The 18,831-nt window shown below is 28.7% G+C and overlaps 6 protein-coding genes across 8 annotated transcripts; 3 read left to right on the top strand and 3 right to left on the bottom strand.

The window, feature by feature from the left end:
* Nucleotides 1–1,004: 1,004 nt before the first annotated feature.
* Nedd4 (E3 ubiquitin-protein ligase Nedd4) lies at nt 1,005–6,945 on the bottom strand. Of its 3 annotated transcripts, none has more exons than XM_017898525.1 (15): nt 6,768–6,945; nt 5,943–6,143; nt 5,703–5,863; nt 5,152–5,320; nt 4,938–5,053; nt 4,725–4,848; nt 3,973–4,122; nt 3,424–3,474; nt 3,076–3,352; nt 2,930–2,988; nt 2,762–2,827; nt 2,430–2,659; nt 2,209–2,330; nt 1,494–2,133; nt 1,005–1,360 (listed from the first exon to the last, which is right to left on the bottom strand). In XM_017898525.1, exons 1-15 carry the CDS (start codon nt 6,822–6,824, stop codon nt 1,258–1,260), a joined length of 2,526 nt encoding a protein of 841 aa, XP_017754014.1. In that variant the 5' UTR covers nt 6,825–6,945; the 3' UTR covers nt 1,005–1,257. The 3 variants fall into 3 exon arrangements, with proteins under 3 accessions (XP_017754014.1, XP_017754015.1, XP_017754016.1); XM_017898526.1 differs by having other exon boundaries at nt 5,152–5,308; XM_017898527.1 differs by lacking the exon at nt 3,973–4,122.
* Nucleotides 6,946–9,052: 2,107 nt separating this feature from the next.
* Nucleotides 9,053–10,501, top strand: LOC108546492 (endoplasmic reticulum-Golgi intermediate compartment protein 2). The gene is made up of 5 exons (XM_017898578.1): nt 9,053–9,155; nt 9,225–9,597; nt 9,664–9,914; nt 9,993–10,253; nt 10,323–10,501. The coding sequence occupies exons 1-5, from the start codon at nt 9,053–9,055 to the stop codon at nt 10,499–10,501; spliced, it is 1,167 nt and encodes a 388-aa protein (XP_017754067.1).
* Nucleotides 10,502–10,882: 381 nt separating this feature from the next.
* LOC108546517 (heat shock factor-binding protein 1) lies at nt 10,883–11,758 on the top strand. The gene is made up of 3 exons (XM_017898610.1): nt 10,883–11,171; nt 11,274–11,340; nt 11,545–11,758. Exons 1-3 carry the CDS (start codon nt 11,073–11,075, stop codon nt 11,631–11,633), a joined length of 255 nt encoding a protein of 84 aa, XP_017754099.1. The 5' UTR covers nt 10,883–11,072; the 3' UTR covers nt 11,634–11,758.
* Nucleotides 11,759–12,004: 246 nt separating this feature from the next.
* Nucleotides 12,005–13,781, bottom strand: Fam92 (CBY1 interacting BAR domain containing protein Fam92). The gene is made up of 8 exons (XM_017898743.1): nt 13,693–13,781; nt 13,498–13,599; nt 13,278–13,406; nt 13,013–13,193; nt 12,692–12,916; nt 12,515–12,547; nt 12,246–12,407; nt 12,005–12,167 (listed from the first exon to the last, which is right to left on the bottom strand). The coding sequence occupies exons 1-8, from the start codon at nt 13,722–13,724 to the stop codon at nt 12,033–12,035; spliced, it is 999 nt and encodes a 332-aa protein (XP_017754232.1). The 5' UTR covers nt 13,725–13,781; the 3' UTR covers nt 12,005–12,032.
* A 305-nt stretch (nt 13,782–14,086) lies between these two features.
* Nucleotides 14,087–15,797, bottom strand: Sergef (secretion regulating guanine nucleotide exchange factor). Its single transcript, XM_017898501.1, has 5 exons — nt 15,723–15,797; nt 14,870–15,437; nt 14,554–14,775; nt 14,339–14,491; nt 14,087–14,262 (listed from the first exon to the last, which is right to left on the bottom strand). Exons 1-5 carry the CDS (start codon nt 15,744–15,746, stop codon nt 14,087–14,089), a joined length of 1,143 nt encoding a protein of 380 aa, XP_017753990.1. The 5' UTR covers nt 15,747–15,797.
* A 637-nt stretch (nt 15,798–16,434) lies between these two features.
* Cdc23 (cell division cycle protein 23) lies at nt 16,435–18,664 on the top strand. The gene is made up of 7 exons (XM_017898741.1): nt 16,435–16,584; nt 16,668–17,329; nt 17,411–17,590; nt 17,667–17,831; nt 17,899–18,145; nt 18,219–18,480; nt 18,554–18,664. Exons 1-7 carry the CDS (start codon nt 16,484–16,486, stop codon nt 18,662–18,664), a joined length of 1,728 nt encoding a protein of 575 aa, XP_017754230.1. The 5' UTR covers nt 16,435–16,483.
* The last annotated feature ends 167 nt before the right edge of the window (nt 18,665–18,831 follow it).

The raw sequence follows: 18,831 nt of genomic DNA, 5'->3' as shown, positions 1-18,831 counted from the left end.
AGGCTTTCCATTATCGGTTCATAGAAGAACATACAAGAAGAATATATGCAAAACTTTCGACTTATTATACAAATAAAACATGTAACAGATACGTCTGCTTAAAAAAATTATTTATTTTCAATGATGTGTATATTAAATTAAATAGTGTCCGTCGCCATAAATTTATAAATAGACCAAAAATAAAACAAATTATGTATTTTAAAATGTCTGTTATTCTTCTTGCTACATCTTCTAATATAATGCAATTCATTTCTCAAAACTTATTTTCCAAACTTGTTTGTACAGTTATACGACTATACGTTTTTCAAAAACAAAATATATCTCCTAGTCTTTGTTACTACAATAGAATGTTCATAAGAGAATATGTAAACGTGCATAATATGTGAGTCTTGAAAGATATAGTTATTCTATATAAGAACCGAATGAAATTTCTATTTATGATATAAAACATTCTTTTAATAAGTTGTATTTTAAAATTAAGCGAAATATATATTGACATCAACATTATGATTTGTCACAAATTATGTAGCGTCATTGTATATGAAACAATTTTATAGATATTTAATTAAATTGAACATAACTGATATTCGAATATCTGAAAATTGTAACAAATGCTATATAATATAACTTAGAATTTCTTTTTTTGTTCTTTATATATTTAAGAATAATTTGACCTCTTAAATATGTAAACGCATATTACCTATAAATTCCTTTAGTAACAAGGCATTTCATCAACAAAGTGAGATAAGTAATTAATATATAGATTGTTATCTCTTATCTTAAAGTTATTTACAATTAATATCAGTTTAATGTTTTTTTCCTTTTTTTATAATGGCAAATAAAAGTTTCCCAAAGAACCATTTTAAAGTGTAGTAACCATCAAAATATGAAATTACATTTAAATAGTGAACAAGTTAATAAATTGTAATTCATCAATTGCTGAAGCAGCATTTGAGGTTACTATTAATTTATTTTCTTCTGTTTGTTAAATATAGCTTGTAATTTTTAAAGTGCATCATGCGTAAATTTTTTTTTCAATTATTGATAGTGGTTAAGTATATCTAAACGTATTTTTCATTGATTTGTCTCAATGTTGAAACTAGCAGTCAAAAGACACCTAAGTCTTCAGAGTGCAGAAAAATGTTTATCCTGTTAAATAGTTAATCATATTAGACAGTATACGTGGTTGTGTATCTATGTGTTATGTATATATGTACATTATATTACAGATATCATCATGAAAAAGGGTATTTCGTGCTAATCCACTCCAGCAAAACCTTGAGAACCTTCAATTGCTTTTACCAATTTCTCTCTCAATTGTTGATAACTCTGATATGGAGGGAGATCTATACGATTAAAACTGAAAAGGGAACATTCATCATCAGATATAATCTTGCACTTTTTCTTATCTTTTCCTTTTAATTTATATAAATTAGAGTAATTGTGAAATTTGCTTCTGTTTAAGAACTACATATAAACTTAAAATTACATACCAGGTGTGAGCTCTTGGATAATTGTCAGGTGTACCCCATTTCTCAATTGTAAATAATTGTGGACCATTACTACCATAAAGTTCTTTGAAACCGTTCATCGGTACTCTTGATGTTCCGGTAACAAACTGTAAAAGTCTGGATCTCATTTCATTGCTAAATGAAAGTACAACTCTCCAAAACCATTGAACAACGATGTGATTAGCGTGATAATCTCCTTTATACAATGTATTTTGTTTCCAATCTCTCACGTCAATATGTTGGATACCACACATTAGCAATTCTAATTCATGTTCATCAAATATTTTTACTAACGTTGGTGGTATAAGAGCGTTAAATCCTTCCAAAAATGCATTCATTTGTTCTTGAACCCTTGATACAAAACGCCACTGTATCACTAAAGCTATGTATTCATCTTTATTTTCGTCCGTTACTGGTACATTAGCACCATCTGGTTTAAGTTCTCTTTGAGATGTATGGCCAAAGCTTTCTTCGTCAACACAAAATGTAAGTTCCAATTCACTAGGATCATTTTCCTTAATCCATAATAACGAATTATAATATTCAGAATCAACGCTTTCCATATCTTTTAAATCAATAGATTTTCCTAACATCATTTTGTAAAATGGACGAATGAAAAATGCTGTAAAAGAATAAAAGCTTTTTCTTATATTTGTATTATATGAAATATTTTATAATTAAATCAAATAATTCTTACCATCTAACAATTTCCCATGATAAACTGCCATACCTGCTATGCGCCCAATAAATTTAAAGTAATTTAAATGTTCTTCATTACATACTCCCGAAAAAGGATTAATTTGCAATGTGTAATTATCCCTACAAGTATTTTAGTTACTACTATTCTTTGTACTTCACATTATAAAAATTATTTTTATATATATATATATATGTGTGTATGCGTGTGTGTGTACTTACGTAGCAGAGTACTCAAATAATCCATAGTAAGGATTAAACATTTCTTTAGACAGTAAGAAAAACCATTCTCGGGCAAGACCTCCATAATCTAAACCAACTTCTCCTTCAAATTCAACCCACAATTTTGTTTTCAATATCTCTACTCTGTTCACAGAACTAATTATACGATACGAGTCTTCTAGAATATTATTTCGGCCAACTTTTATTTCGAATTTATTAGGAACATTGTTCTAAATAAAAAAAAAAAAAAAAAAAAAACAGTATAGTTACTATAATGCAGAAAAAAAAGGAAAAATCGAATAAAAGTAATCTTTCCATTATCATATACTTACAGGCTTTCTTAACTGAGATTTAAGATATTCATATTTACGTTTATAATCTCGTGAATATGGTACAGCCTGTAAAAATATAGTAAAATTAACGAATTGAATGAATGAAATGTACTTCATGTATTACGACTTTCGGATCAAATTAAATCTTTCGATCGAAGGAACTCATACCGGTCCAGCAATTTGAGGATTAGACATACGAGGATCTTCCCATTGCGTAGTTCTTGTATCTGTGGAGGAAATCCAGGAAAACGAATATTGTTTGATTAAAATCAAGATTATCGAATCTTAAAAAATTTAAAGAGATATTGACATACTATGATCAATGAAAAATATCCGTCCATCTGTATGGACTCTTTCTTCCCAACCTTCAGGAAGAGGACCAAGCTGATCTAAATCGCTTCTTGGTGTTGTAGAAGGGCCAATGTTATTAGGTATTGAACTCGGACGCCCTGTTCGAGGGTCGATCCATGTTGTTGTCCTCGACATGTGATCAATAAAAAATAATCTACCATTTGGAGCTATTAGCATACCCCATCCAGGCGGTAATCCATCAGTACTTGGTACAGGAACCACAGGTTTTGGACTGTCAATCTAAATATCAACCCAATAAAAGAATTAGACTAAATAATTAAATTACTATTGACATAAAATGCAATACCGACTTGTCCAGATGATCGCCTAGATCCACTTGGACTATCCACATTATCATCACTCTGCAAATGTAACAGAAGCATATTTTCAGACAACACATTCATGGATATAATAATGTTAATATATTGTATAAGAAAATCTATAAGTTACATACATTCAACATTTTACGAAATATTACAAACTTATTATCATTATTTATTAGTAATAAATACAAATTACGAAATTAATCAAAATAATACAATACATTAATTATAGAAATTAAAAAAATAAAATTATTATTAAATACACATACAAATTATAAAATTTCATAAGACTTTGTTAATTAAATATTTAATAAAAACAGTGATAAATAAAAAATTGTTTCAGTTAGTACATAATACCCAATTGCATGGTGAAGTTTAACAACAAATATTTTTCAAATCATGTTGAAACATAAAATAATGCAAACGCAAATTATATAAGAGAAACATTCGTTTTTTGATAAATTTTAAGCCTTTTAATATACATAAAAGTATAATAAGAAACAATATTTCAAAGTAATTATATCTATGAATGAGTACCTGGTCTTCATATTCACTAAGGTAGCCACGTTGATCAACAGAATGTCCAGACTCTGAAGACGTATCCCCTCTATCCCCTCCCCTACGATTCTCAATTTCATAATCTCTCGCATCCGAATCTTCACCTTCCACGCGGAGAACTTCACCATCCTTACACACACATGCACAAAATTGCTACATACTGCATGCTAATTATTCTATTTGTTAAAAATTCTTATACTCCTCTCTATTCATGTCTATAATATTTTTTCTTTCAATCATTCATGCATATCTTGTAACACATTAATAGTTATGTATCGAAGCATATGTTTACTATCCCATAATGTTAATGCATCTATAGATATCAGGCAGGGTTACAAAATACTACACATACTACATGGTTAGTCGTCAATTTTTGTTAATTTGCTATGTTAAAAGAGATAGCTCAGAAAGCAGAAAAAATATATAGCCATTGTTCCTATCTACTCTTACATTAGAATATAAATATTTCTTATTCAAAAATGTATCTAAATTATATAATTATAATATTGTATCTGGTATATTAAACATGTAAATTTTATGATTTGTGCGTGTGTGTGTATCTTTTTACACACAACTAGTCTACAGAAATTCTGAATCTCAAAATAAAGCTTAGAACATAATATTTTGTTATAGTACAAACACATGAAAGCAGATAGTGCTGATTATTTAATGTGTTCATTTCATTCTTCTTATGATATTTACAATTATTATGTAGCAATCGTCAATGTTACCTGGTTAATTGAACTTCTCTGTCTATTTTCGTCATCTGCACTAATGTGAAAACGACGTTGAAATTCAGTTGCTGCAGTATTGAAATTTCGTGCAATTGTCGTATTTCCACTAGGTGAAGTAGTACTATAAATAAATGCCAATATATCAACATTATTCTTTATATCCAATTTGTAATCAATATGTTAAATAGATACATAACATTTGTTACTTACGATTCTATTGGACGTTCCCATTGTGTGAATCTTGCTATATGATTAACATAATATGTTCGCCCATTTGCATCCTGTCTTTCTTCCCAACCTGGTGGTAAAGGTGTAATAACCATAATCTAAAGAAATGTTTAATCACAGCATTATTTGGTATGTAGAATAGCATCATCTTTAATATATTTCATATAAAGTATTGTATATATGTAACTGTACATACTTCTGCAACCTGTTCCACAGGACTATTATTTGTTGGTTGCACCATTTCCCAGCTTCCTGTTTCAGATGCAGTATCTCCATTTTCATTGTCCACAGTGGATGAGTCAGACATATATGCATGATATACCTCCAAAGTACCCTTCACTCTTGAACGCTGACTGGAATGATTACTAGCCATATCCTCGTAAGTTATTCATTTTGCATTTGCAAATAAAAGATACGAAAAAAATATATTAATGAAATAAACATGAAAACTGGTGATATACAGCCAATAAACATGACTAGAAGAAAAAATGATTCAAAATATATATAGAATGTGCACATGAACATAATGAAAATGAAAATGAAAATGAAAATGAAAATGAAAATTAATGAATAAATTGGCATAATTCAATTAGTTTTATTATATGTAAAATTTCTAGTAGCATATATAGTTATCATATCATATCTGTAGTTTGAGGCCAAATAATTTTAAACAGGAAGCTAAACAGATTAAACCTTTAAAATATATAAAAATACACAGCTTTAAGCATATATTATAAAAATACTTACCTACGTGGTCGAAGTAAATAACGCCTACCAGGAATTGTACGACCTTCTTGTTCTTTAGGTATATTAAGTAATGTTAATTCTACCATTCCAAGAAAATCATCTCTTGTCAATCTATTCTCATCAAAAACTTGTAGCACCAATTTATGATCAACAGGCTTAACCTAACAATGAAAGATATACATATTCATTAACATATTAGATTTATCTAGGTATTTTATACTACAAATATGTTAATCTTACTCTAAATATAAATTCTTCTTCCCAGACGGGATTTAATGTCTTTTTTTTTGTTTTTGTAAGTGCAGAATCTATTGTCTGGTCACCATTTATAGTATTTAAGTCAACACGCACATAGGGATCGCTTGCACCAAAAATATCTTTTTTTGCTAGTTGGTGTCCAGCGATCACTTTCAATCTCAGCTTGCGAGTAGCTTCATCTCTCTATATGTAAATATAAAAAATTGAAAAAATACATTGGAGCAGAGTTTTTAAATTTCTAGAATTCATATTTGTGACTTATATCAGTCATGATAATCTAATTTATATCATCAAATTATATTCTAAAACATGTAAATCGAATATACTTGAAAAAATAGTAAACTTGGTTGAGCAAACTATTGCTTAAATATTTTATTTGTTCTTTGTATTAATAACTACAACAAAAATTTTCCGCTCGTTTTTTATAATTAACTGTTAATTATTTTATTAAATTATACTTGATATTGAACGTAAATACGTATAAAATATAAATCGCTACGATAATATATAAAATTATGCATGAAATATTAAGAGAAAAACGTTGTATTAAATTTTATGTAGATGGGTAATATAAATATAAAAATATTATTAGCAATGTGTTTTATTAATTTATTAGTGCTCCTTAACAAAAAAAAAAAGTATAAAAATAATTCGTATTATGATTATTAATTACATAAAAATTTTATTGTTGGCACAATAATATTACTAATTATAAAATCAACAACTATCTAGAAGTAACACCCTTCCAGAGGTCTATCAATCAAAAATCCAACCTGTACTTGTCAAACTGTCAAAGTAGTTACGTACGGATTCTCCGTCAGCTCCAGACGTTGGATTATACCCATAAACATGTTCCTCTGCCATTAACGTTATGTGTAATCGATTTTTTTCTAATCGTCGATTGCTATTTTTTACAATTTAACGAGGTTCACAGTTTCTTATGTGCCATCAAGAAACCTATTTTGTCTTAACCTCTCTCAGTTGCTCTTGCATGAACGAAACGGATATGACATACTCGCGCTTAAAGATGGCTAACTTCCTTTTAAATATTCAAACGTGACTAAAATTCATCTTCATCATTTTAAGTAAAAGAAATATACTATTATTTATAACAAATAGTTGTTTATTTTACGAAACATATCTCTTTAAACTTTTGTTAATTTTTGTCAGTGACATATCTACTAAATAAATAGTTATATAACAAATACATACAGAACAATTCTAAGTACCGCTAAAATAAACTTCTAATGCGCTTGCGAACATCTCGTTAAATTTTCCTAAATAGATATCTCCTGTTATTACACGTAGTACGTTGAACAACGTAATCGAAATTATACCAATTTAATTTTTGACTCAAACATAATTACTTTTTGACGTTACTATTATATTTTTACGACTGAAGCACGTAAAAAGTGACTCACGTATTTTGGAGTGCTTTTTTTCACAGTTTGTTGATTAACAAAGTATTGTTTTAATATCAGAAGGTCTTTGTGTTGACAATGATAAGAGGATTAAAACAGAATATACGATAATAAGTTATTTTTTCATTTGACTTTTCAATTCATTATCATAAGATAATAATAAAAATGAATAATTTCTATGTTATTACTGTGAGATAATGTATATAATTTAAACATATACAAAGAAATATAATTATTTACATACTGCAGGTTCTGTTAGTGAAAGACGTCCTGGTCTTCTGTTAACTTGTAATACCCGTGATGTAGAACGATGCTGGGTATTCCAAGTATAAGCACGAGTTCTTTGAGAAGATGATTCAACACCAGCAAATATGGGGTAGGTCAAAGTACCTGGCATCTTGTGTTCTTAATCTTTTAATACTTTACACATTAATAAAAAGTTGATTCACTATAATTGTTACATACGTTTTATTGTTTATATGCTACTTTATGTTAATAGATATAATTATACACTTAAAATAAAAATAATTGTTGAAACTGCTTTTAATAATGCTTAGAAAAGAAATTAAATTTCACGCACAAAATAAAACTTTTCACAAGTTAACATTTTAAGGCACTTTATATATATGTATGTATTTTTAACTACTTTTTATACTATATATATTGTACACATAAATGAAAGTTAATTGTTTCTGTTTACTATATAATGAGTTAATAACATCTAGTAAAGGAATAAATAAATAAATATACTAAGTATTTATAACACAAATATACAGTATTATTGATATAAACACTGATAATAAATTTTATATTAAATTATTATGTAAAAATGCAAAATAACATAAGGATGTAATATGTATGCATTTAAATTAAAGTTAACACTCCTTAATAAAACACGTGTATATAATTCACATTTATCTGATTACTTATTTATTTATATTTAAGCTTTCAATACAAAGAACATAATGGGTAGTCGTCCATAACTGCAAAATCACTTATTTCCGATGTGAATGTTAAATGTAAAAATCATTTAAGATAAGGAATGCTTTAAATCATTGAAGTGATAAGACGTATTTATTCAACTATAAAAGTATCCAATACATTGAAAGCTTCATAAATGTATATACAGGTAATTATTCCATCAAATATTTCGTAATTAAATAAATAAATCATAAATAAAAATTCATAAACTATACTTATCAATATTTCGAACAAAGATTTCTTATTTTATCTTATCATAGCGTCAGTCGATGTTTTCATTACATTGAAACATTTGATTGGTAATTTCAATTAATTTATATTCATTTCATATGTAAGGTGGCGCTTTTGGTTATCGTACGAAATAATCAACCTTCACCTATTTTTGAAGGCTTTAAATTTGTTAAATAGTAAAATGTTTAATGTTTGTATCAAAACTTCCGCTTATAACGTGTAAATACTTGAGATATTAAATTTAATATATGCTTAAGATACTTTATGTTAAACATGTATTTATATTTGTAAATATGTACATACTATTCATGGTTACATTAAGGTAATAATATTGATAAATAGCCATATAATTTGAGTAGATGATATGTAAATATAATTTTACGTATGTTATAGGTTAGTTGAATTTAGTTAGACAATAAATTATTACATATTCATATTTAAATTTAAAAATTTGTCAAAATGTTACGAAGGCGTAATGTTAATATTAAAACTGTCAAAGAATTGGATGCATTTCCTAAAGTTCTTGAACCCTATGTAGACAAAACTGCAGTTGGAGGAACATGTAAGTTTTTTATTGTATTATTCAGTGTTTTCATTATGTCTAACTATAATAGTATGTTTTTATTTATAGTTTCTATATTTACAATCTGTGCTATTACTTATCTTATAATAGCTGAAACAAATTATTATCTTGATAGCAGATTACAATTCAAATTTGAAACAGATACGGATATTGATGCAAAATTAAAGATAAATATTGATATAACTGTTGCTATGGCGTGTGGTCGTATTGGTGCAGATGTTTTAGATTCCACAAATCAAAACATGGTTGGACATGAAACATTAGAACAGGAAGATACATGGTGGGAATTAACCCAAGAACAAAGATCTCACTTTGAAGCATTAAAAAGTATGAATTCTTATTTTAGAGAGGAATATCATGCAATTCATGAATTATTATGGAAATCTAATCAAGTCACTTTACATAGTGAAATGCCAAAACGGTATATAAAATGTATTATTAAATGTATGATTGGTACATATTATATATATCACACTATATTTTTTAGGACTCACCAACCCAGTTATGCACCAAATGCATGTCGCATTCATGGTAGTTTAAATGTTAACAAAGTTGCTGGGAATTTCCACATAACGGCTGGAAAATCATTATCAATTCCTAAAGGGCACATACATATTTCAGCCTTTATGACTCACAAAGATTATAATTTTACTCATAGAATAAATAAGTTTTCATTTGGTGGGCCTAGTCCAGGTGTTGTTCATCCTTTAGAAGGGGATGAAAAAATTGCAGACAACAGTGAGTTTGTGTAACATATGAAATATAAATACAAACGTTATAATATTTATAATTTATTCATAAAAAAAAAAATTTTAGATATGATTCTATATCAGTATTTCGTGGAAGTAGTTCCCACAGACATACAAACATTGTTGAGTACTTCCAAAACTTATCAATATAGCGTGAAAGATCATCAAAGGCCAATTGATCATCAAAAAGGATCTCATGGAAATCCTGGAATTTTTTTTAAGTACGATATGAGTGCACTTAAAATAAAAGTCACTCAACAACGTGATACAGTTTGTCAATTTTTAGTGAAATTATGTGCCACAGTAGGAGGTATCTTTGTTACAAGTGGTAAGTATTAATTTACTTAAATAATTTATACCTTGTTAATGATTATTTTTCATGCAGAAAATTTTATAGGATTGGTGAAAAATATTGTACAAAGCTTTTGGTATATTGTATGTTGCAAGTTTTTAGCAACTAAAGAAATAAAAAATAACCAAAAGTATGTAAGCTCAAATTATCAAATGCTTGGAACAATAGATCTTCTGAATGTATCAGCACCAGAAAATGTCAATATTATGTTTAAACCTCAATAAAAATAATCTTCTCATTTAATGTCTAAATAATTTCTAAACTTATTACAAAATCCTATCAAATTAATAACAAATTTTTAAGCAGAAATAATAGTTAATTTTTTGTAACTATCTTGTATATACCAATAAAATGAATAGCAATTTTATATTTATCACTGATGTATCTTTTTACTCCCAATTTTTTAACACTACAAATGTTATAATATTTTGAAAACACTATATTTGACTATATTTTGTGAACAGATATATGGGTTTATATTTACTCACTAGTAAATGCTTTACATATGATTCAAGATATTAACAAATAGGAAGAACTCTTCTCGTAACGTCCACCAATAGAATTATTCAGTTGAATAGAATGTGTGTACAAGAGAAAGTAATCAGTCGGAATTGCAGTGAAAGTTTGATCGAAAGATAATATTTTATTTGCCTTTGTTAAATCGATGTTTTAATGGCTTGTATTGTACGTAATAAAAGTGATTCAAAATCTTCGCATGCGCTTGACTGAAGTATTCGAAAGAACTAAGTTCGTTTCATAGTGTAGCAAGATTGAATAAACACAAATCATTTAGGAATGGCAGATATTAAACAAGAGCATAAAGGCGAAGATACTGATAATTATGGAATAGGTAATAGTGCCGAACCAAAAAATATGCAAGAATTGACGGAATATGTGAGTAAGGTGTAATTTATTATTATTATTTTTATAATCTGTGTTGATGTTTCGTGTATATGATTTTCCATTTACACTTATATTTCTCTTTATATATTTTAGGTGCAAACACTATTACAAAATATGCAGGGAAAATTTCAAACAATGTCGGATCAAATTCTTGGAAAAAATATCCTTTTCTTAGTGGTTGTTTAAAATACATGTCCTTAAATAACCTCGACAAAGGTTATTAAATTTTGTCATGTGCATAATTTTCTTGACAAGAAAATATAAATTATTATATTTGTAGAAAAAATGAGTTTATTTAAGGAAGTTATATATTTTCTATAATGTTTTTACAAATAAAATGACAAGTATCCTTAACACAAAATACTAGATGAAATGGGAAATAGAATAGATGATTTAGAGAAGAATATTACAGACTTAATGACACAAGCTGGTGTAGAAGGAGGTGAAAAATGATTGTATTTATTGCAACATTGACTTTAATACAAAAACAGAAATCTTTTTCGATATCAATGAATATTATTATATAAGAACAATATTTATATGTTATTGGTATGCACTTTTGGTTGTTAAAAAAATAAACTGACCTTTTTATAATTTTGATGATACAATGCATGTTTTATTTCCTTTTTATTTTTAAGTAAAAATATAATATACATTTTAGTACTAGATAAATCCTATTAAATCAGTCATGTTTAATTATCATAGGCATTGTTAAAAACTTCTGATACATAGGAATTGGTGGTACTGTTTTAAATATAAATTTATTGTGTGTTGAACCTCTACGTCCAAAATTACTCTGCAGTTTAATCTAGAATTGTAGAAAATGCTTTCAAAATAACATATTATTTTAAATTACATAGACTTATGCCTGGTTCTCACAGGTTTCTCTTTAGCAGATTCAGATTCTGTTTCTTCTGAACTGTTTCTGAATTCCTCAATTTGTACAGATTCTGAAGAATTTGTTTTTAAGCTAGACTTTGTGGAATCCTATAAAAATATTTATTATGATTATTATGCAAACATGTGCATATAATTATTACATGTATACGATAATAACTTATCTACCGTTGATTCAGTTACATGAGTAACTAATTTTTTGGAAACCCCGGGTGAAGGCATGAAACGATTAGCCAAATTAGTTAGAGAATAAGACTGCTTAAACGAAGTTCGCCCAACCGTGGACAATCTCGCAACAGAATCGGGAACATGCATTGCATTGCGAAATTCCTGAAATCAATCGTTAATTTAATTAATTTAAACGGTAAAACTATATTTTGCTACTTAAAATATCAATTAATACAAAGTGTAAATAATTAATCGAATAAAAAATTTACCCCATTCATGTTTCCTCTTATTATTTGAAAGTCCTACGAGAAAATATGAAAATTATACCAACTTAAGGTACTTTCGAAATTGCAATGTATCTAATACAACGAATGTGAAAGAACCACAAATATTCAACATTTATTTACATTAAAATATAAATATTTTTTAAATAAAAAATGATCTACCTCTAAATCTTTAACTTCGTCGATTTCTGCAATATCTTGATAACCTTTCGTCAGTAATTCAAGAGTTTTTGCATGAAAACTTAATTCAATAATAATAAAGTCTAATAATACAGTTTTCAGATCATGTAATTTCCGTTTTTCAAATGCATCAATTTGCTCTTCTAAACCTTTAACAACTCTTGAAACTTCAACGGATGCTTTCATTAATTCCGATTCAGCTTGAGACTATATCAATTTTTAAGAATATAAAATAGTTACATTTTTCTTCGTTTTTTCATAAATGTAATCACTTAACTACGTTAAATTATGAAATAAGGATACAATCATTTGTCTGTTTCTAGGATTTCGTTCTCTGAGCCTGTCTAGATGCCTTTTTCTTGTCAATTCTTTATCTCGTGCGGTAAATGTATTTTTTACATCATCACGAGCATGTTTACAAATCGTCGCATATTGAGAAAGCGGAGAAATTATTTTTGCATCAAATCTCTGCACTTTGGCATCTCTAATAATATCGTATAAAAATTACGATAATTTAAATGATCAAATTTATTTATCCGTCCCCTTAATTTAATTAATAAATACGCACCTATAATCGCCTATTACCGATAAAGTTGCAGAAAAATTTATCAATCCATTAGATAAAGATCGATTTATAGTTTCCGATTGAGCATAAGTTTGAATAATTTTTGCTATTTCATCTCCTTTGTCGCGTAATCTGAAAGTATATTACATACATTTACAGAAAAATCAAGAAATAGAAAAAATAATCGATATTTCAAGCTTAGTGGCAATAGTTATATACAAACCTTGCTGCCTTTCTTGTATATGCTGCAAATGTCGTGCATAATTCCGCAAAATATTTTTCCACATTGGATATTCGATCTTGTACCAACTTCGCTTCTTGTTCCCTGATGAACACAGATAATAAAACGGTAAATATAGTTTTGTCGCATAAATGCAAAATTAAACTTTTACGAATATCAAAAATTGAAGATATATACCAAATGCTGTTCTGGGACCTTGAACGTAACATTTTATCGTGTATAGTTTCGCAACTTTTTTTTTTTATTTAAAACGGTCGAACTTCGTATGAAACTGACACTCTTCTATTGTTACGTCTGTATGAACACCCTACTGATAGTTTACTGTTGGCAGGTGGTGAACATTGTGACCAGGTGAGGTCGATTTTCAACTATACTCTCTTCGATCTAACTGACTTTTATTCACCTTCTACATTTGAATAAAATTATAATTCATGTCATATGATATTAAAAATATTCTAGAAATACTAGAATATAAAGATGAAGGGTGTTAAAAAAAATATTTTTTCCGGGTAATATGTACAAATCATTAAAGATATTTTTTTACAGTTGTTTTCACATTTTTTTTATTTTACTATTTCTTACAAAGTATTTTTATTACTGCAAATGAATGGGCTGCACCAGTTCCAATAAGAATTCCTTTGCAATCGTACGAAAGCAGCAATTGTTGCGGAAATTCAACATTCTCTTTGTTACCATTTCCGCAGTTTCCGTGTTCGTTCCAACCCCAACATAAAATTTTTCCGTCTTCTAAAATGTTACATAAGAAATTTTTCTTCCCCCATATGTCTTTTTTCTTTTTTATGCAAATTTATTATGTCTATACCAGTTAAAGCGACATTGTGTTCCGAGCCAGCCGAAACCTGACGTATTTTTGATAAATTTTTAATTTGTGTAGCCTTCCAAGTTGCTGATTTCTCGGCTTCTGTAATACCTAATTGTCCGTACGTATTTCGACCCCAACCGAAAACATGACTATCTAGTAAAAATAATCATGTGTCAGAAATTTATGTTACGTGAATAACTATTACTATATATTACCCTTTAAGACAATCACATGCGACCAACCACTGTACATATTAATTGGGAATTTTAATTCAACATCCGATTTTATTGGACTAAAAGTTTTCGGATATATATTTGTATTCAATCCTAATTGTCCGTATTTATTATCACCAAATACATAAAAATCTCCGTTTTCTGTTACCGTGACCGTGTGATGTTGACCACAACTGACATCCATAACTTTCGGTAACGTCAAAACTGTTTAAAACCATTATTCGATCATTTTTATTCGAAATGTTATGAGCAATTTTTATTTTCTATTTTTCACTTTATATTTTTTTGACACATTTACCTTCTGTAAAAGTATATGCGACATTTAAAGTTTCATCGTTCTTCGAGGAACATAAACCTAACTGTCCCTTGCTACCTGTTCCCGCTACTAAAATTTTATGATCTTCTGTTATTAGGACAGTGTGTCTTAAGCCGATAGACATTCCTTTGATTTTTTGATCTATTATAACCTCGAAGGGTTCGTGTGTCCATTGAAGGTGGTTTGGGTGTTTGCCCAATTGTCCGAAATGATTCGAGCCCCATAGAAATAAAGTGCCTTCTATTGTTAATGCAGCAGAACAATCCCAGCCACATGCTATATCCACGATATATTTGTCTTTTAATTTTCCATTTAACTCTTGAAAGAAAAGAATATTTTCCTTCATGGGAAAACCCACTTGCCCTTTACTGTTCCAACCACAGGAATAAACGCGACCGTAATCATCCAAAATTAATGTATGGCCAGCACCGCCAACTATCTTTTTTATTTTTTGCGGTTCTAATGAACACTTTGATAAATCAACTTCACGAGGTAAATCACATTCTTCCGACTGAATCCCTTGACCAAGTTGACCGTGAGAATTAGCGCCCTACGAAATATGTATTAATTTTCCTTTTATTCATTACGTTTATTTAAAATATTTCCGCCCAAAAATAGGATTTCCGCCAAAATCTTGATTTATCGACTGTAGATAACGGATATAAACTTCTATAGCATATTTATACGTATTCAATACTTTTATCTATAAATAGGTTAACTAAATATTTATATTCATCGATAATAAGATTTTGTATACGCATTAATCAGAGCTATTTTTATATATAAACTTAAACTATCATAAACAAATGGTGGCAAAAATAATTTATTACGTTACCCACGAAATTAAACAATAGGTCATTGTAGTAACTATATTGTTATAAATTATTTCTTGTTATATTATTATTTTAACATATATATCGTAATATGTAGAAGTATCAAAAATATTTTTAAACTAAAAAGTAGATAACTGTACACTGCAACACAGATAAGATATAGGATAATTGTGTCTGTTTAGGACTTTGCGATACACAAACTGAAATACCAACCTTGAAAAAAAAAATCAAAGGATTTCTTCTGCCCTCTATAATTTAGAGCGGGAAATTAATAAATTATAATCAGTCGTGGATGAAATATACAATAGGTTGATAATCTTATCAAATTTTGTATAACACGAACTAAAATATTGATCTTGATGAACATCACATTCTATAACTTAAAGTAGTGAATTTAAGAAACGTATCGATTTGTAGCTGATAAAGTAGATGTAATCTTCTTTATTACATCCTTAAGAAAAGATGTATAATACTAACAATATTGTAGTCTTACTCTATATTAAATCGATAATGTTAAAAGTGATGTAGAAGTGGTAACGGAAGTATAAAACTCTTAAATTATGTGGCAAAAAAATGTATTGCGTTGTTGTTCTTTATAATATTTCGTCTATGATTAAAGTAAAGATTGGAATAAGGGATTAAAAATTGCTGTTTTTACTGTATAATATGAGCAAAAAAACCTAATGAGCATACTGCTTTCCTGTTCAACTTGGTCATTTTGTCAGGATAACGTTAAATAAAATATTGATGGAATATATACAACATGGAAGAGTCGATAAAGTTTGACATTAAAGAGGTTAAAACTGATCTTTTGCGCGCGATAAACGAATGTTCTCAACGCGGTTTATTGCATACCACAAAATGGTGTGTACAGTTCTTAATCTACAGTCAAATAAGATCGTTATTTCATTATTATAGGAAGAATAAAAAAGCTATTTTGTTTACAGGCTAGCAGAGTTAAGTTATTCCTTAAAAGATGTCAAATTAAATCTTCATGACATTACCGCTGATTTGTATTTATCCGATACAAACGAAGAAGAGGATACGTATATTTTAGCAAAGACTTATTTTGATTTAAAAGAATACGATAGGGCCGCTTATTTCACGGAACAATGCAAAACACCAAAGGTTCGATTTTTACATTTATATTCTCGCTATTTATCAGGCGAGAAGAAAAAAATAGATGACATGACAGTAGTGCCTCCAGATCCCTTAAAAAACGAGAGTTTAAGATTATTATGTGCTGATTTGAGGAAAGATCATTTGGCAGACAAACTTGATGGTTTTGGTCTTTATCTTTTTGGTGTAACTTTAAAAAAATTACAACTTAGCAGAGAAGCCATGAGTGTATTAGTGGAAGCAACGCATAAGCAACCCATGCATTGGGGATCTTGGTTAGAGTTAGCTTCTTTAATTACTGATAGAGAAAAACTCGAAAATCTGTGTTTACCTAATCATTGGATGAAACATTTTTTTATGGCTCATATGTATTTGGAGTTGCAGTTAATAGATGAAGGTTTAGCATTATATTGCGAATTACAATCAATGGGATTTGAGAAAAATGGTTACGTACTTGCTCAAACTGCAATTGCAGTACATTATAGGAGAGGTAAATTGATTTATCGAATAAATTATCAGTAAGAGTGTTGTAATCATTAGAGTATATTAACTTGTAATATTTCCATTTTAGATGTTGATAATGCTATAGAAACATTTAAAAGGATAATAAAAGAAGATCCATATTGTTTAGATAATATGGATACATACTCAAATCTCCTGTATGTGAAGGAAATGAAAGTTGAGCTAGCATATTTAGCTCATAGAGCAACGGAAATAGATAAATACAGATTAGAAACATGTTGCATAGTAGGTAAGTTTTTGTATTGCGAGGTAAAAGGTACAAGACTTAACTATTTTACTATCGAGTTAAAGTAACATATTTTTAGGAAATTATTATAGTTTAAGAGGAGATCATCAAAAAGCAGTAATGTATTTCCATAGAGCATTAAAATTAAATCCGCAATATCTTTCTGCCTGGACATTGCTTGGCCATGAATTCATGGAAATGAAAAATACCAATGGTGCTATTCATAGTTACAGACAAGCTATTGGTATATATTACATGTATATATATGATTAAATATGAGCATCTATCTATTTGGCAATTTTTTTATGTAGAAGTCAATAAGAGGGATTACAGAGCATGGTATGGTTTGGGGCAAACATATGAAATTTTAAAAATGCCATTCTATGCACTTTACTATTATAAACAGGCTCAGCTGTTGAGGCCACATGATAGTAGAATGGTACTGGCATTAGGAGAAGCATATGAAAAACAAAATAAAATACAAGACGCGTTAAAATGTTACTACAAAGCTTGCAATGTTGGTGATATCGAAGGAATGGCATTATTAAAATTAGCCACGTATGTATTTAGATTCGATCTTATTTCCAATGTAACATGTATATTTAGGTATATATGTTTCGATATATTGCAGGTTATACGAAAAGTTAGGTGAGCATGATCATGCGGCAGCAGCTTATACAGACTTTGTGATGGACGAATTTAGGAATGCGGACAGAGCTGATTTGAGTCATGCGTACAAGTACTTAACTCAGTATCATTTAAAACGCGAACAATTGGATCATGCTAATCATTATGCTCAGAAGTGTTTGCAATTTGATGAAACAAAGGAAGAAGCTAAGGCGTTATTAAGAACTATTGCTCAGAAAAGAGGAAAATTTGAACATTCGATGGTGGTAATTACAGAATATTTATCATATTTTAGAATCAAATAGTTGCCACATATTTTTAATACCGTGTCAATTACAGGTAGAAGATATGAATGAAACAGACCCAGTTATTGAACAAGGAGAAAGAGCAGATGTTACACCAGGAAGTCAGTTATCGCCGATGAATTTATCGTTCATGCCTACACCGTGAAGCATGGTGTAAAATACTCTTTAGATTTTTAAGTTGTCGCTTTTGACGTTGTATATATTTTTAATAAATATTTTTCAATTAAATTAACAAATTTTTCACAATAAATCTTTATTTATTGCATATTGATCTTTGTACAAATACAGAGTAGTACAAATATAAATATCTTG

Source organism: Eufriesea mexicana, unplaced genomic scaffold (assembly GCF_001483705.2).
Source record: "Eufriesea mexicana isolate 0111107269 unplaced genomic scaffold, ASM148370v2 scaffold654, whole genome shotgun sequence".
Lineage (NCBI taxonomy): Eukaryota > Metazoa > Arthropoda > Insecta > Hymenoptera > Apidae > Eufriesea > Eufriesea mexicana.
This window is presented reverse-complemented; position numbering and strand designations above follow the sequence as displayed.

What these genes read in the sequence shown, in the direction of transcription:
- Nedd4 (XM_017898525.1), bottom strand. Translation starts at nt 6,824, where the DNA reads ATGGCAGAGGAACATGTTTATGGGTATAATCCAACGTCTGGAGCTGAC. An exon ending in CTAGGCGATCATCTGGACAA is followed by an intron (nt 3,353 to 3,423) that starts GTCGGTATTGCA and finishes GTTGATATTTAG; the next exon opens with ATTGACAGTCCAAAACCTGT. An exon ending in ATCCTCAAATTGCTGGACCG is followed by an intron (nt 2,828 to 2,929) that starts GTATGAGTTCCT and finishes ATATTTTTACAG; the next exon opens with GCTGTACCATATTCACGAGA.
- LOC108546492 (XM_017898578.1), top strand. Translation starts at nt 9,053, where the DNA reads ATGTTACGAAGGCGTAATGTTAATATTAAAACTGTCAAAGAATTGGAT. An exon ending in CATAGTGAAATGCCAAAACG is followed by an intron (nt 9,598 to 9,663) that starts GTATATAAAATG and finishes TATATTTTTTAG; the next exon opens with GACTCACCAACCCAGTTATG. An exon ending in AGGTATCTTTGTTACAAGTG is followed by an intron (nt 10,254 to 10,322) that starts GTAAGTATTAAT and finishes AAAATTTTATAG; the next exon opens with GATTGGTGAAAAATATTGTA.
- LOC108546517 (XM_017898610.1), top strand. Translation starts at nt 11,073, where the DNA reads ATGGCAGATATTAAACAAGAGCATAAAGGCGAAGATACTGATAATTAT. An exon ending in TGCAAGAATTGACGGAATAT is followed by an intron (nt 11,172 to 11,273) that starts GTGAGTAAGGTG and finishes TATATATTTTAG; the next exon opens with GTGCAAACACTATTACAAAA. An exon ending in GGATCAAATTCTTGGAAAAA is followed by an intron (nt 11,341 to 11,544) that starts ATATCCTTTTCT and finishes AACACAAAATAC; the next exon opens with TAGATGAAATGGGAAATAGA.
- Fam92 (XM_017898743.1), bottom strand. Translation starts at nt 13,724, where the DNA reads ATGTTACGTTCAAGGTCCCAGAACAGCATTTG. An exon ending in TATACAAGAAAGGCAGCAAG is followed by an intron (nt 13,407 to 13,497) that starts GTTTGTATATAA and finishes ATATACTTTCAG; the next exon opens with ATTACGCGACAAAGGAGATG. An exon ending in CTCATGTAACTGAATCAACG is followed by an intron (nt 12,168 to 12,245) that starts GTAGATAAGTTA and finishes ATATTTTTATAG; the next exon opens with GATTCCACAAAGTCTAGCTT.
- Sergef (XM_017898501.1), bottom strand. Translation starts at nt 15,746, where the DNA reads ATGACCTATTGTTTAATTTCGTGG. An exon ending in CGCATATACTTTTACAGAAG is followed by an intron (nt 14,776 to 14,869) that starts GTAAATGTGTCA and finishes GGTTTTAAACAG; the next exon opens with TTTTGACGTTACCGAAAGTT. An exon ending in ACACAATGTCGCTTTAACTG is followed by an intron (nt 14,263 to 14,338) that starts GTATAGACATAA and finishes GTAACATTTTAG; the next exon opens with AAGACGGAAAAATTTTATGT.
- Cdc23 (XM_017898741.1), top strand. Translation starts at nt 16,484, where the DNA reads ATGGAAGAGTCGATAAAGTTTGACATTAAAGAGGTTAAAACTGATCTT. An exon ending in TGCAGTACATTATAGGAGAG is followed by an intron (nt 17,330 to 17,410) that starts GTAAATTGATTT and finishes TTTCCATTTTAG; the next exon opens with ATGTTGATAATGCTATAGAA. An exon ending in GCATTATTAAAATTAGCCAC is followed by an intron (nt 18,146 to 18,218) that starts GTATGTATTTAG and finishes GATATATTGCAG; the next exon opens with GTTATACGAAAAGTTAGGTG.